Source organism: Macaca nemestrina, chromosome 6 (genome assembly GCF_043159975.1).
Source record: "Macaca nemestrina isolate mMacNem1 chromosome 6, mMacNem.hap1, whole genome shotgun sequence".
Lineage (NCBI taxonomy): Eukaryota > Metazoa > Chordata > Mammalia > Primates > Cercopithecidae > Macaca > Macaca nemestrina.
In genome coordinates this window covers 47,526,512-47,543,339 of record NC_092130.1, presented here as the reverse complement: position 1 = coordinate 47,543,339, position 16,828 = coordinate 47,526,512, and the positions used below count along the sequence as shown (strand labels likewise).

General features: G+C 38.7%; 1 protein-coding gene across 3 annotated transcripts in view; it reads right to left on the bottom strand.

The window, feature by feature from the left end:
* Window positions 1-16,828, bottom strand: part of LOC105467160 (ALF transcription elongation factor 4) — an 88,558-nt gene that overhangs the window by 23,930 nt on the left and 47,800 nt on the right. For all 3 annotated transcript variants that reach the window (XM_011716604.3, XM_011716605.3, XM_011716607.3), the window contains 2 exons: window positions 5,108-5,144; window positions 2,891-2,936 (listed from right to left, as the gene is read on the bottom strand). In XM_011716604.3, the coding sequence (XP_011714906.1) occupies window positions 2,891-2,936; window positions 5,108-5,144 (83 nt within the window). The remainder of the gene's footprint in view (window positions 1-2,890; window positions 2,937-5,107; window positions 5,145-16,828) is intronic.

The following is a 16,828-nucleotide window of genomic DNA, read 5'->3' as shown; positions in this document are numbered from 1 at the left end:
TTCAGTTCTGTAGTCTCTAACTTTTCCCCTAGGTGCACACACACGTTCATGATTAAAAATTAACGAAGTCATACCCAACAATCCACTCAAGAGATATAACTCCTAAAAAGAAGGAAGATAAAATGAAAGCATCAAGCAATTCTTCCTTTGTTCCCCATGTTCCACAAAGAGAGATTAGTGTAACTGATGACAACTGGGTAACTGTGAAAACCAGAACAGTTTCCTAAGCCAAAGTTCTAGTTCATAAATGCCTTGCTATGAAACAAAGTGCCCTCTGTAGAAATAAATATTTTGGGTAAAAGTCTTGGCTATATAGCAAAAATGACTATGTAAGAGTGTGTGTGTGTGTGTGTGTGTTTGTAAGAGTGTGTGTGTGTGTGTGTGTGTGTGTGTTTTTGAGACCGAGTCTCGCTCTGTCATCCAGGCTGGAGTGCAGTGGCACAATCTCGGCTCACTGCAAGCTCTGCTTCCCGGGTTCACGCCATTCTCCTGCCTCAGCCTCCCGAGTAGCTTGGACTACAGGTGCCCACCACCACGCCCGGCTAATTTTTTGTATTTTTATAGAGACAGGGTTTCACCGTGTTAGCCAGGATGGTCTCGATCTCCTGACCTCGTGATCCACCTGCCTCGGCCTCCCAAAGTGCTGGGATTACAGGCATGAGTCACTGCGCATGGCTATGTATATATTTTTAAAACTCCCAAATTCTGGCCGGGTGCGGTGGCTCACGCCTGTAATCCCACTACTTTGGAAGGCTGTGGGCAAATCACCTGAGGTCATGAGTTTGAGACCAGCCAGGCCAACAGGGTGAAACTTTGTCTCTACTAAAAATACAAAAATTAGCCTGGCGTGGTGGTGGGCACCTGTAGCCTAGCTACCTGGGAGGCTGAGGTAGGAGGAGAATCACTTGAACCCAGGAGCTGGAGGTTGCAGGGAGATGACATCCCATCACTGCACTCTAGCCTAGGCGACAGAGTGAGACTCTGTCTTAAAAAAACAAAACAACAACAAACAAACAAAAAAAACTCCCAAGTTCCAAAATCTCCCTTGATCAAAATTCAAATCAATTTAAACACGTACACACATATACTATAAGCTGACAGTTTCTGGAATTTGTTTTTGAAAGCAAAATTAAAGATGTAAATTTTCTTTTAAAGGTCATAAAATCAAAACCATTAAACTTAAAATTTTCTACGTAACAGCCCACAAAACATTCCTTGTCTTTTTACATGGGAGGAAAAATTAATACAAAGTTTAGGGAGAACTACAACTAGAAAAATGTCTAATTTCTCATTACCAGTAATTCCATTACCTTTCTTAAAATTTCATGACAATCTCCAATCAGCGAGAAGGAAATCTTCTTTCACTCTAATAACTACTTGTACTCTTCCCCCTCAAAGTTTAACCTACATTTCTATATCTGACCCTAAGTTCAAAATATTATATATTAAACATCACCCTGAAATAAAGTAACCAGATGATTTTTAAGACTGGCCCAATTAAACAGAACAGGGAAAAAAGAGTTTTCTTTCAGACAGGGGCTTAGTGCATCTATCTCTATGACTGATTTTCCTCTAAGGAAATGTACTTACTCTGAATTCTCTTGGCCCTTATGATTTAACAATGGCAGCTCAATGAACTTGTTTACACATGTCAATATGTCAAAGCTTTTACCAGACTGCTCAGAGCCCTGCATGAGTTTGTTCCCTCACAACCAAAGTGATAGGTATAGATATGGTAAGTACACTTCCGTTCTTTACATATAAATAAGTGTGATGAATAGGAATATAATTTGAATTTTTCAGCAGTAAGGGGGGTGCTTCTTGTGTTCTTGTATTTTTCATTCTTAGTTCTTTTATTCAGCTGAAGTGCTACCAGTCTAGGGTCATCATAGTAGTTTGTGACTGTGGCATGGAAAGCTGACACTGTAGTCGCTGCTTCTTTAGAATTTTGTTTTAATCACTGAGTTAACCTGTGGTCTTAGGAATTCAGGAGTTCATTCTTTAAGTTGGAATTTATTTTCATCCAATACATTACCCTGTTACATTTTTATATATATTTCTGCTTCTATCAACAAAATAAAAATAAGAAAACTTAAAGACAGTACAAACTATGTATGTTACTTAATCTAGTGGTTAAATGAATGGCTTGGCCTAAAGAAGAATCCTGTATTTATTTTATGACTTCTTTATTCAATATAAATTAGGAATATACACAGAAAAATATACACATACAACTCTCAGATGAGAAAAAACCATGATCTCAGAGCAGAGGTAGGCAAACTGTGGCCCACAAGCCAAATCCAACCTACCACATTGTTTTAAAGAGTGTGGCTGGAATACAGCCACACTTATGGTCTATAGCTGCTGTCATACTACAAATGGCAGAGCTGAGCAGTCAAAACACAGACTATGTGGCTCTGAAAGCCTAAATATTTCACTATCTGACCCTTTACATAAAAATTTGCATGTTCATGCCTTAAAAGGTCAATATTTCTTTTATTTTTTAATTTTTCTGAGACCGAGTCTCGCTCTGTGGCCCAGGCTAGAGTGAAGTGGCACGATTTTGGCTCCCTACACCTCTGCCTCCCAGGTTCAAGTAATTCTCCTGCCTCAGCCTTCCAAGTAGCTGGGATAACAGGTGCTTGCCACCATGCCTGGCTAATTTTTTGTATTTTTAGTAGAGAAGGGGTTTCCCCACGTTGGCCAGGCTGGTCTCGAACTCCTGACCTCATGTGATCTGCCTGCCTTGGCCTCCCAAAGTGTTGGGATTACAGGTGTGAGCCACCCTGCCCAGCCTCAATATTTCTAAATATTGTTCAAAATACCCAGATATTACAGGTAACTTTTAGCGAAAACGATACACATTAAACTCATTAAGCAATAAACTTACGATTTAGACTGGTGCCCATTTGAAGTTTTAGAAGGATTATATCTTTCTGGAACAAAAAGAATGAAGTGAGCAACTAAAGTATGGCTATTTAGACTGTAAAATGTCTATGTAAAATACCCTCAAATAAATATAAATCAAACAATGAAATATAATTCTTCAACCACCAAACTGGTAACATCAACAAGCCCAATAATATGAGATACTAGTGACTACAGGGGAAATAAGCATGTGTATGTGTTGCTGGTAGGACTGTAAACTCATATGACCTTCTTGAAGAGCAATCTGGTAATACCTTCTCAGTACTGTAACTATACTGCTAAGTGACTTAGTAATTCCAATGAAAGGAATTTACACTACAGGTATAATCTTGAGGAATACACAAACACACAAGCACACACTTGGGAATGTTTATTATAGCCTGGTTTGTAATGGCAAAAACTGGAAAAAAAAATGTCCATCGATAGGAGACTAGTGAAATAAATTATGGTATTTTCATACTATAACTAGAGTTTTATGCTGTTATAGAAATAGCTCTAAAACAAACAAAGTGAAAAACACAAATAATGAGTAGAGGCAGCTTATGATCCCATTTGTGAACAGCTTTCAGAAGAGAGAATGGGAGAAGAGTAGAAGGATGAAGTATTCTTAAAAGAAGATGACTAGGGAAAACAAGCTGAGAAAAAAAGGAAATAAAAAGAAGAGAGAAAATGTAAATTTTCTGGCCTATAGTTAGCTATTTTCTGCATTTTAACATTTTCTGCATATCAACAATGTCAGATCCCTTTTTCCTGTAGCTACAGCCTTTAAGGTGGAACTAAGAAATTGATATACAAAGAAAGCGTAACATCAAAAGAGGTATTCTCCTAGTTTTATCTCTGCATTAAGATCACTGAAGATAAATTAAGGATCAAAAAGTTCCACATTTTCATTTCCAAAATACCTTATGACTAGTATAAATCTACCTTAATTAAGAAGTTACTGCTCTTGGCAAAAAGAATACCTGTTTTGTTACAGAGGTATACGGTGAAGCCCAGACATTTGCAATGGTTCCCTCAATCTACACAACCACAATCTCTTGGGACCATATTTGAATTCCCTATGACCATCTTCCCCAGAAATTCTTCTGACAGGCCAAGAGAGTAAGGGTGAAGGTGAGGGTACAGCAGGCAGCAGACTTTCTACCCAGATCAGAAAACCAAGGAGGAATAAACAGGGACTGTACAAATATAACAAGAAAAGAGCCATGGTCAGCTAAATAAAATGACCCCTTCTTGTGTGGAGTTTTACCATCATGGAATCAAGTACTTTCATAAAGGAAGTTAAAAGAAAGAAGAATGACACTTGAGTTTACGAGGTGCCCATCAAATTGTATTCATGAACTGTTAGTTCAAATGCTTAATAAAAGTAGTGTATTTTGATCTCCAATGACCTGCAGTTCCTGAATTTTTAAAGAATAACAATTTTGGCCGGGCGCGGTGGCTCAAGCCTGTAATCCCAGCACTTTGGGAGGCCGAGACGGGCGAATCACGAGGTCAGGAGATCGAGACCATCCTGGCTAACACGGTGAAACCCCGTCTCTACTAAAAAATACAAAAAAAACTAGCCGGGTGAGGTGGTGGGCGCCTGTAGTCCCAGCTACTCGGGAGGCTGAGGCAGGAGAATGGTGTAAACCCGGGAGGCGGAGCTTGCAGTGAGCTGAGATCCGGCCACTGCACTCCAGCCTGGGCAACAGAGCAAGACTCTGTCTCAAAAAAAAAAAAAAAAAAAAAAAAGAATAACAATTTTTCAGCTCGATCCCCACTACTCATTAGATCATAAAAAAAATTAGAATACCAGGTCATGGTGGCTCACACCAGTAATCCCAACACTTTGGGAGACGAGGCAGGTGCATCACTTGAGCTTAGGAGTTCGAGACCAGCCTGGGCAACATAGTGAGACCCTATTCTACTAAAATTTAAAAAATCAGCCAGGCATAGTGGCATGTGCCCATAGTCCCAGCTACTCAGGAGGCTGAGGCAGGAGGATCACTTGAACCCTGGAGATCGAGGCTGCAGTGAGCTACAACCACACCACTACACTCCAGAAAAAAAAAAAAAGAAAAATGAAAAAGGATATGACATGTAAAGGTATTACTAAAGTTACATATGGTGTGACCATGAAAATTGAATGTTCAATAAATAGCTTAATTTGAAAACCAAGAGGAAAAGAAATACTCACTTTGTTCTCCAGGGCCAAAATTGGACTGCTGAGATTCCTAAGAAAAGGAACATAAAATTATACAAAGTGACACTAAAAAAGAAAGGTTAATTCATGAAAAATGCTTAAATTACATAAAAACACTTCAAGTACTTGAAAAAGCACAGAAAGAATGCAATGATCCTGTCTGATCAGCCTTGGCAATTTTGTGATCAATAATGGACTTTCCCAGAGTCTAATACAAAAAGCATTAAGCCACCTAAATTCTTTATCATTCAATTTTTTCAGCAGCATCCATTGTAATCATATCCCTATTTAGAGCCCTTTATAAAATAAATAATTTTTGGCTGGGCGCAGTGGCTCAAGCCCGTAATCCCAGCACTTTGGGAGGCCGAGACGGGCGGATCACGAGGTCAGGAGATCAAGACTATCCTGGCTAACACGGTGAAACCCCGTCTCTACTAAAAAATACAAAAAACTAGCCGGGCGAGGTGGCGGGCGCCTGTAGTCCCAGCTACTCGGGAGGATGAGGCAGGAAAATGGCGTAAACCTGGGAGGCGGAGCTTGCAGTGAGCTGAGATCCGGCCACTGCACTCGAGCCTGGGCGACAGAGCTAGACTCCGTCTCAAAAAAAAATAAAAATAAAAATAAATAAATAAATAAATTCAATTTAAAATTCTTGGTCTTAAGAAAACACTTCATTTAAAACTAAAGGTAATACTGAAGACACTGTACTAAGTAAAAATAGCTGTATACGTTTATCCATTATAAGTATACCACTTTTTTGGGAGGCGGAGGCTGGTGGATCATGAGGTCAGGTGATTAAGACCATCCTGGCTAACACGGTGAAACCCCATCTCTACGAAAAATACAAAAATTAGCTGGGCATGGTGGCGTGCACCTGTAGTCCCAGCTACTCGGGAGGCTGAGGCAGGAGAACTGCTTGAACCTGGGAGGCGGAGGTCGCAGTGAGCCGAGATCACACCACTGCACTCCAGCCTGGCAACAGCGCGAGACTCCATCTCAAAAAAAGAAAAGCATACCACTTTTATGTACTAAAAAAACCCATATGGATATTTCCATGTCATTTTAATCCCTCCTTCTCCCTGCTCCCAATATTTTATATACATTAGCAACATGAGGAAGAGATGGTCATTTACTTCCATGTAAGCCTTGTAACAGCATAGTGTCTGGCACTCAGGAAGTGCCAATAAAAAGAAGTCAAAATGTCACCCTCAGTGAAATATGGCTTTCCAAACTCAATTTTCATGACCAGAACAGCTGTTCCATGTGTGCACACTATGCATTTCTCAAAATTAAATCTGGGTACAAGACATAGCACTAAAATTACACAAATATTCCTAAAAGCCTACTTAAAAATAAGCATACTCTTCCTTTAGTTACAGAACTGTCTGTGAAAGAACAATATAGTTTTGCTGTTAAAAAAACATTAAAAACCTCTTTCTATACTCAACGGATTTTCCAAGAGGATGCCAAGACCATTATATGGGAAAGAATAGTCTTTTTAACAATGGTGCTGGGGGAACTGAATAGCCATGGGCAAAATAAAGCTGGGACTTTATATTACATCATTTAAAAAAAAAAAAAAAAAAAAAACTCAAAATGGACCAAAGACCTATAAATGTAAAAGCTAGAGCTATAAAATCCTTAGGAAAAAAACACAATGCCAAATCTAAATGACCTGGGATTTGGCAAGATAAACTGGACTTAATCAAAATTAAGAACTTCTGTGCTTCAAAGGCTGCTATCAAAAAAGTGAAAAGACAACTCAAAGAATGGGAGAAAATATTTGCAAATGATGTATCTGATAGGGGGCTGGTATCCACAATATACTATAAAGAGCTCTTACAATTCAATAACAAGACAATCCAATTAAAAAACAGGAAAAGGGCCTGAATAAACATTTACCCAAGGAAGACATATAAATGGCCAATAAGCAGATGAAAAGATGTCTCACACCCGTCATCACGGAAATACAAATCAAACCTACAATGAGATACTACTTCTCACCCACTAGGATGACTAGAATCAAAAAGACAAATGTAACAAGTGTTGACAAGGATGTGGAGAAATCAGAACCCTGGTGAGAATGTGAAATGGTACAGCTGCTTTGGAAACATTCTGGCAGTTCCTCAAATAAGTTAACACAGAATTACCACATGACCCAGCCATTCCACTGTTAGGTATATAACCAAACAAAATGTAAACGTAAGTCCACACAAACACTTCTATATAAGTGTTTATAGCAACATTATTCATAATAGCCAAAAAGTGGAAACAACTCAAATGTCCATCGGCTGATAAACGTACACACAAAATGTGATATATATCCATATACTGGAGTATTATTTGGACATAAAAAGGAATGAAGTACGGTTACATGCTACAACTTAGGTGAATCTTGAAAACATAATGTTAAGTGAAAGAATCTTGTCACAAAAGACCATATACTACGTTATTCTATTTATATAAAATGTTTAGAACAGGGAAATTATAGACATAGAGGAGATTAGTGGTTGCTTAAGGCTAGGAAGGAAGATAGACGGAAAAAGAGAAAACAGTTAAAGGGTACAGTTTCTTTTTGAGTTGATGATTTACAAACTCAAAACTACTGAACTCTACACTTGAAGTGGGTGAATTACATGGTAAGTGAATCACATCTCAGTACTGCTGTTAAAAAACTGTAAATAGAGCAGTGGGCAAGAGGTCACTTTTGTGACTTTTGTTTAAAATGAAGATTCCAGGATGGGTGTGGTGGCTTACGCATGTAATCCCAATACTTTGGGAGGCTAAGCAGTGAGGATCACTTGAGGCCAGGAGTTCAAGACCAGCCTGGGCAACATACCAAGATCCTATCTGTACAAATAATAAAAATAAAATAAAATGAAGATGTATTAACCCCTTGAATTGTTTATTGTCTTATATTCATTTACTTGATAAATGGCCTAAAAGTTAATAGCCCCATATTCCAAATAATCTCTGATTTCTTTGTCTTATATATGACTATAGTCAGCAGGTCCCCAAACACTACTGGATTCTGTCTCTTAAACACCCACCAACCAAAGGCAAGACTGTCTGAACTGGAAAGACTTCAGGTCCTCATCTTTTTTACCTACAATGGCCTTCTAATGGATCTTCCTAGCTCTAGTCTCTTTTCTTTACTCAACTATAGCCTCCAATTTACCCTTCTACAGCCCAAGTCTTAGTATGTGTCATCACTGCTCTCCTATTTTTCGTAGAACCTCCGATGACTTTTTGTTTTTTCCTAGGGATGAAACCCAAACTCTCTGGCATCACACTTAGCCGTGTATCAAAGTACTGAGAAAACAATAAGCAAAAACTGACAAGGGCCCTGCCCCCAAGGAGCTTAACCCCTATTTGAATGTCAGTAATGACTACCTTTGTAAGCACTCACACAAATCCAAGTAAAATGGCAACTGTAATAAATACAATGAAGGGCAAATACACAGAATTATATTAAGAGTTTATAACTGTGCATGCATGTATACCTGTGTGCGTGTGTGCGTGTGTGTGTCTATGTGTATGATCTAGCCAGGAAGATGAGCAAAGGCTTCCCTGAGGAACTGCCATTCAGACTGAAATTTGAAGGATATATAGGAAATAAACTGGGAAAGGAAGAGATAGGCTAAGTGCTGCAGGGAGAGAGAAAACATGTGTCAAGTCCAGCTTAAAGGGAAGACCATGGCTGGTACAAGGAACTTAAAGGCAGCCCACAGAGAGGAAAAAGTAAAGGTGGAAGAGTGGTGAGACATGAGACTGAAGACCTAAAATGCTAGATCACACGGTTTACAGACCTTATAGACCATATTAAAGATCTGTGTGTGTGTAGCTTATTAAGTAGGAGAGTTACACAACTACATCTGCATATTGTGAAGACCATCTCACCTACTAAGTGGATAACAGCTTTAAGAAAGCTAGAATGGAGTTAAGGATACAAAATGAGGTTACTGGAGTAGTATCAGTAGGAGGTAACTACAGCTGAAAGTTTGTCTTCAAGCTTTTTTTTTAATCATATACTCCATTACTAAGAAATTTTTCCATTTGTATCTTCAAAATATGTATAGAATATGCATTACTACTTAACATATGTATAAATACTGTAATTTTAAAGGCATAACAAAAATTAAATACTATTTTTAGAGTAATTTTTAAATTATATTTACGAAAGACAACAAAACCTTTCTAACACACAAAAATATAATGCTTCAAAGGTATGACACTAAGATGGACTTACTTTTGATATCTGGTTTCATTAGATGCCACAAAGATATAGTTATACTCATGGAAGAAATACTATGTTTATTAAATCACAGTAACAAAATTTCAGCCCTATACATTAATTATGTAAAGGATTCTATTGAAGTTGAATTAGATTTCCATGTTCCCTGGTGTAAATCATTTAGGAAAATAAATTAGAAGGTTGCATTTTAATCTTTTTAGCAAATAGGTTCAAACCACTGAATAGCAATTTTTTTCAGCTCTTTAAAGTTTGCACATTAGAACTGTGGTTTTTGGTAACAAAAAACTAAAAATACATAAACGACGACAATATTATTTTTTAAGTGTTATTTTCCTAGCTCGTGTGTGTGTGTGTGAGTATATATATATATACACTTGTATATATATCTATACACTATAGATACACACACACACACATATATATATATATATATTTTTGAGACAGAATCTACTTCTGTCACCCAGGCTAGAGTGCAGTGGCGTGATTTTGGCTCACTGCCACCTCCAGCTCCCAGATTTAAGCGATTCTCCTGCCTCAGCCTCCCAACTAGCTGGGATTACAGGCACCCACCACCAAGCCCAGTTAATTATTGTATTTTTAGTAGAGACAGGGTTTCACTGTGTTGGCCAGGCTGGTCTCGAACTCCTGACCTCGTGTCCACCCATCTTGGCCTCCCAAAGTGCTGGGATTATAAGCGTAAGCCACCGTGCCCAGCCACTCAAGTATATTTTTTAGGGAAGCAGTTACTTCATTCATTGTTAAAACATCATTTTTTTTTTTTTTTTGAGACGGAGTTTCATACTCCTATAGGATGTTTCATACTTGTTGCCCAGGCTAGAATGCAATGGCGTGATCTCTGCTCACTGCAAACTCCGTCTCTTGGGCGCAAGTGATTCTCCTAAGTAGCTGGGATTATAGGTGCATGTCACCACACACAGCTAATTTTTGTATTTTTAGTAGAGATGGGGTTTCACCATAGTGGCCAGGCTGGTCTTGAACTCCTGATCTCAGGTGATCCAGCCGCCTCGGCCTCCCAAAGTGCTGGGATTACAGGTGTGAGCCACCACACTCGGCCAACATCATCTTTACTCTGAAGAGAGAGGGGGGTTTAATTATTTTTTAAAAAATACATTATGAAAAGACACATATAGCATATTTGGTGGTGGTATGCATGTGTGTGTGTGTATGTGTGTGTGTCTGTGTGTGAGAGAGATAAAAAGAGAGAGGTGTCTAACTCATTTTTAAGTCGAATAACTGATATCACGAAACAACTTCTATGTTAGTGTAAAAAATATTCAGATTCATTCCTCATTTCATTACAGAATATATTGTACAGAGCATGATTCTATAACCGAGTTGAAGATATTCCACAGTTCCAGACATTTCTGGCTTTAACATCATTGTTCCAATACTGCAACTGTGCATAAACTGCACTTGTACCATTACTCTTGCCTTGTCCTGGGTCCCTTTTTGTAATTCCTGTTAAAGCAGCCACCGTATCAACAGTGGCATGTGGAAGGGCAAGAAAAAGAGGGAAGGAGACGGGGAAGAGGAGATGATAAGATAAAGATTTGTGAAGCACCTAGGTAAAGAGGTTCTAAGTAAAGAACAGAATACAAAGAGAAGACAACGTATGTCTAAGTGTGATGCACACAACTACACATCCAATTAAACACTAATAAATAATTCCTATTGCTTTCTTTTGTATTACTGCTTTCTACAAGCAAATATTTGGTATAGGCAAAACACATTTCTTGTTTCACACTTCCTTATAGCATCCAGCAAAATACCAGGGAAAAATAGCAAATATGAATCAATATTTAGTAAGTTTTGTTCTAAACCAAAGGAATGACTGAGGAATCACATGGAACAGAGGGATTGAATTGTTTTTGTTTTTAAATGGGACCAATTCAAGGAGAGAGATGAATACACTAAACCAGCTCCCCAAAATGATCCTAAACTTAGCACCATTTGCCACCTGTGAAGTGCTCTTTCAGACTCATCAATGGTGTAAAGTGTTTTCTGATGTGTTCCTTATCTTCCCACATCTTGCTAACACTCCTCTACTTCTCCTTTAAACTCTAATTGGTGTCACCTCCTGTAGGATGCTAAACCCAAATTCCCTAGATATAACAACTTTCTCCTTTCTCAGTCCTCTCATTGAACTTGGTACATATAGCTAGTGCACATGGAGAGTAAGTACCTATTAAAGTATCACACAGAGCTTTTAGCTATATTACACATGAAGTTGCACCAACTTAAATTCGGAGAATGAGATAAGCTATCAGTAAGAAGCAACCCACCTTAGCGACAATCAGTCAGTAGCTGAGGTGTCTCACAAACACCAAAATCTAAACACTGTTACTTGAGTATATATATCCAAATTCAGTTAACAAACATTCATTGAACAGCTACTTTGTGCCAGAACTATTCAAAGTATTGGCACAGCATTTTCCTATGTTCTTTAAATACCCATCTTAGAGCAAGAACATTTAAATTATACAGTGTTCTATCTCCAGTGTCAAGAACACTGCTGGAGGTTGTTCCAAACATGGTGAATAAGTGCAAAGGCAATCAAAATCTTTAATATTCTCCAAACTATCACTGTAAAATCTCCCAAGCTATCCCTAACTATACCCATATTCTCTGCTTCCCTCTGGTGCCAATGAAGTAGTGGTGCTCTATTCTAAAGCTACTCTCCTCTACGTGGACACTGAATCTTAATTGCTCTTGTGAAGATCTCCTAAGGTCACCTCCTCTCTTTCCCATGGATCATTTGTTTTTCCCTTTCTACTAAACTATCAGCATTATAAAAATAACAAAATATCTTCATCTTATAAAAACACTCCCCTGACATACCAAGACCATACAGTTCTTGGTACCACATTCTCTGTTCCTTTTTACAGTAAATGCTTCAAAAGACACTTACTCTGGTATCTTTTGAGCCTAGTACAACTAGTCTTTTACCCTCATCTTTCTACTAAAACTCTTTGTCATTAATAAAGAACAAATTGTCAAATCTCATGCCAGGAACATAGAAGTTAATAAGTATCTGTTTAATTAATAAATATATAAGCATTATCAAATTTTTATAAAAACATGTCTAACATAAAAATATATATTAAATGTGTAATAGCAGATTAGACATCGCAGAACAACAGATTAGTGAACCTGAAGACACAGCAATACAAACCATCCAAAACGGAGCAATACAATATAAGATCCGCCCCCCGCCAAAAAAAAAAGAAAAAAAAAAAGAAAGAACAGAACATTAGTGAACTCTGGGACAACTTTAAGGGGCCTAATATACATGTAATTGGAGCCCTTGAAGAAGACGAGAAAAGGGGAGAAGAGGGTAAAAAAAAAAAGTGAGTAACAGTTTCTCAAATTTGATGGAAACTGTAAGTCCAAAGTTTCAAGAAGCTGAACAAACCCCAAGCACGAGAAAGATAAAGAGAACTACAGCAGAACATATCATAACTGAACAGATTAAAAGCACGATTAAAAAAAAAAAAACTTAAAAGCAGCCAAAAAAAAAAAAAGGACATTTTACATATAAACAAAGAAAAGAATGACAACAATGTACGTATCAGAAACAATGCAAGCTGGCAGACAGTGGGGGCAAGGTCCTCAACCTAGAATTCTATAGCTGGCAAAAACACTTTAAAAAATAAAAAAGGAAAGGCAAAATAAAGATTTTTTCAAAGTACTAAAAGAAATATTCAAGTCCTCCAGATAATAGTAAAATGGGCCAGGTGCAGTGGATCACACCTGTAATCCCAGCACTTTGGGAGATGGAGGTGGGTGGATCACCTGAGGTCAGGAGTTCCAGATTGTCTCCACTAAAAATACAAAAAAATAAAATAAAATAAAATAAAAAAATTAGCCAGGCGTGGTGGCAGGCACTTGTAATCCCAGCTACTCCGGAGGCTGAGGCAGGAGAATTGCTTGAATCAGGGAAGCGGAGGTTGCAGTGAGCCAAGACTGTACCACTGCACTCCAGTCTGAGTGACAGAGCACGACTCTGTCTCAAAAAAAAGTAAAGATAACAAACTGTGTGTTTATTTATTTAGAGACAGGGTCTCACTGCCACCCAGACTGGAGTGCAGTAGAGTGATGATGGCTCACTGAGGCCAAGACCTCTGGGGCTCAAGCTATTTTTCTACCTCAGCCTCCTGAGCAGCTGGGACCACAGGTACGTATTACCACACTCAGATCATTTTTTTATTTTTTATAGAGACAGGGTCTCACTATGTTGCCAAGGCTGGTCTCAAACTCCTGGACTCAAGTGATCCTCCTTCCTCGGACTCCCAAAGTGCTAGGATTATAGGTATGAACCTTTGCACCCAGCCTAAAAGATAATAGATGGTTTAAATAAAAAATAGTAACAATATTGTGCCATTTATACTTTATGTGGAAGTAAAACATAAACAACAATAATACAGATTCTATGAGGGGAGAAATGCAAGTATAATGACAATAGGGTCTTATACAGTAGAAAAGGAAGGTATAAAATCACTTGAAGATAGACTGACACATATACACACACACAAAAAAAGGCCTGATGAGACAAACAGAAATCAAAAAGCAAGATAGTAGATTTAAGTCCAATTGTATCAATAATCACATTAAATGTAAGTGGTCTGAACACCCTAAAGAGCAGAGTGTCAGATTATATTTAAAAAGCATAACAAAATCATATACTACCTACAAGAAATGCATTTTAAATACAAGAACATAAACAGGTTAAAAGCAAAAGGCTGGAAAAAAGCATACCATGCTAACATTAAATAAAAGAAAGTTGGGGCTGGTCCTATTAATATCAAAGTAAATTTTACACAAAGAATATTATCAGGTTTAAAAGGGGTTGTTTCATAGTAACAAAGGCTCAACTCCTTAAGAGGTAACAATCCTAAGTGTTTATGCACCTAAAAACAGAGTCTGAGAAAGCATGAGGAAACAAAGCAAGAACATATATACAAATCCAAAACTAAAGTTGGAATCTACTCTCAATAATAGATCATTGATAGAATAAAATTAAAATGAGTAAGAATATAGAAGATTGGTATAAAATTATAAGCCAACTTGACCTAACAGGATACTCCAGAGACAGGGTCTTTCTCTGTCACCCAGGCTGGAGTACAGTGGCATGATCATGGCTCACTGTAGCCTTGACCTCTTGAGCTCAGGCAATCCTCCCGTTTCAGCCTTCTGAGTAGCTGGGACTACAGATGCCCACGACCGTGTGCGGCTGATTTTTAAATTTTCGGTAGAGATGAGGTCTGGCTATTGCCCGGGCTGGTCTCAAACTTCTGGCCTCCAGGGATCCTCCCACCTCAGCTTTCCAAAGTGTTGGGATTACAAGCGTGTGCCACCACACTGGCTGGAATACACATTCTTTTCAAGTGTACACAAAACATTAGCAAAAAAAGACAATAATCTGGGACATGAAATACGTCTCAACCTCATACAATGTATGCTTCATGACCACAATGGAATTAAATCACAAATCAATAACAGAAAATATGCAGAAAATCTCCAAATATTTGGGAACCAACACAATTAGAAATAATCCAAAAAACAAGAAATCAGGACGGGCATGGAGGCTCATGCCTGTAACCCCAGCACTTTGGGAGGCCGAGATGGGCAGATCACTTCAGGTCAGGAGTTCAAGACCAGCCTAGCCAACATGGTGAAACCTCATCTCTACTAAAAACACAAAAATTAGCCAGGCATGGTGGCACATGGCTATAATCCCAGCCCCTAGGGAGGTTGAGGCAGGAGAATCACTTGAATCCAGAAGGCGGAGGTTGCAATAAGCTGCGATTGCTCCCACTGCACTCCAGCCTAGAGGACAAGAGCAAAATTCCGTCTGGGGAAAAAAAAAAAGAAAGAAAGAAATTAAAAGGTGTGTTTGTTTCTTTTTGGAGATGGAGTCTTGCTCTGTTGCCCAGGTCTGAGCACAATGGCTTGATCTCAGCTCACTGCAACCTCCACCACCAAGGTTCAAGCGATTCTCATGCCTCAGCCTCCTGAGCAGCTGAAATTACGGGTGTGTGCCCTACCATACCCAGCTAACTTTTGTAGTTTTAGTATAGATGGGGATCCGCCATGTTGGTCAGGCTGGTCTCAAATTCCTGACCTCAGGTGATCCACTAGCCTGGGCCTCCCAAAGTGCTGGAATTAACTGGCGTGAGCCACTGCACCCGGCCCTCAAAAGGTATTTTGAACTGAATAAAAATGGGTATGGTGGTTCACACCTGTAATCCCAGCACTTAGGGAGGACAAGACTCCATCCTGAAATTAAAAAAAAACAAACAAACTACATCAAACTTTGTGACATGCAGATAAAGTATTAGAGGGATGTTTTTACAATAAAATCTTGTATTAGAAAATAAGGGCTGGATGCAGCGGCTCATGCCTGTAATCCCAGAACTTTGGGATGCCGAGGTGGGTGGATCGCTTGAGGCCAGGAGTTTGAGACCAGCCTGACCAACATGGTGAAACCCAGTCTCTACTAAAAATACAAGAATTAGTCAGGCATGGTAGTGTATGTTTATAATCCCAGCTACTTGGGAGGCTGAGGCAGGAGAATCCTTTGAACCCGGGAGGTGGAGGTTATAATGAGCTGAGATCATACCACTGCCCTCCAGCCTGAGCAACAGAGCGAGAATCCATCTAAAAATAAATAAATAAATAAAATAAGAAAATAAGAAAAATCTCAATTATATGACCTTAGCTTCCACCTCAAGAAATCTGTTAAAAAGACGAGCAGGCCGGGCACAGGGGCTCATGCCTGTAATCCCAGCATTTTGGGAGGCTGAGGCAGGCAGATCATGAGGTCAGGAGTTTGAGACCAGCCTGACCATCATGGAGAAACCCCGTCTCTACTAAAAATACAAAAATTAGCCAGGCACAGTGGCATGTCCCTATAATCTCAGCTACTCAGGAGACTGAGGCAGGAGAATCGTTTGAACCCAGGAGGTGGAGGCTGCAGTGAGCCAAGATCACACCACTGTACTCCAGCCTGGGTGACAGAGCAAGACTCTGTCTCAAAAGAAAAAACAAGAAGAAGAACAAATTAAACCATAAAAAAGCAGAAAAGTAAAAGATCAGGGTGGAAATCCATGCAATAAAAAACAAAAAGAACAGAGAAAGAAAAAGCAGCTCTCAAGAAAACTGACCATCTCTAGCCAGGGCACTCAAGAAAAAGACAAGAAAACAAATTACCACAATAGGTAATAAGATAAGTCCTATCATAATAAAATATGTTAAATGTATAAGGGAATATTAGAAAAAATTTACAACAATTTGTTAACTTTGATAATTCATAGATAAAATGGACAAATTCCTTGAAAGATATAAACAACCAAAGATCATTCAAGGAGAAATAGGTAACATGAGTAGCCCTATAGCTACTAAAGAAGTCTAATTTTTGCTTAAAAACCATCTTACAAAGA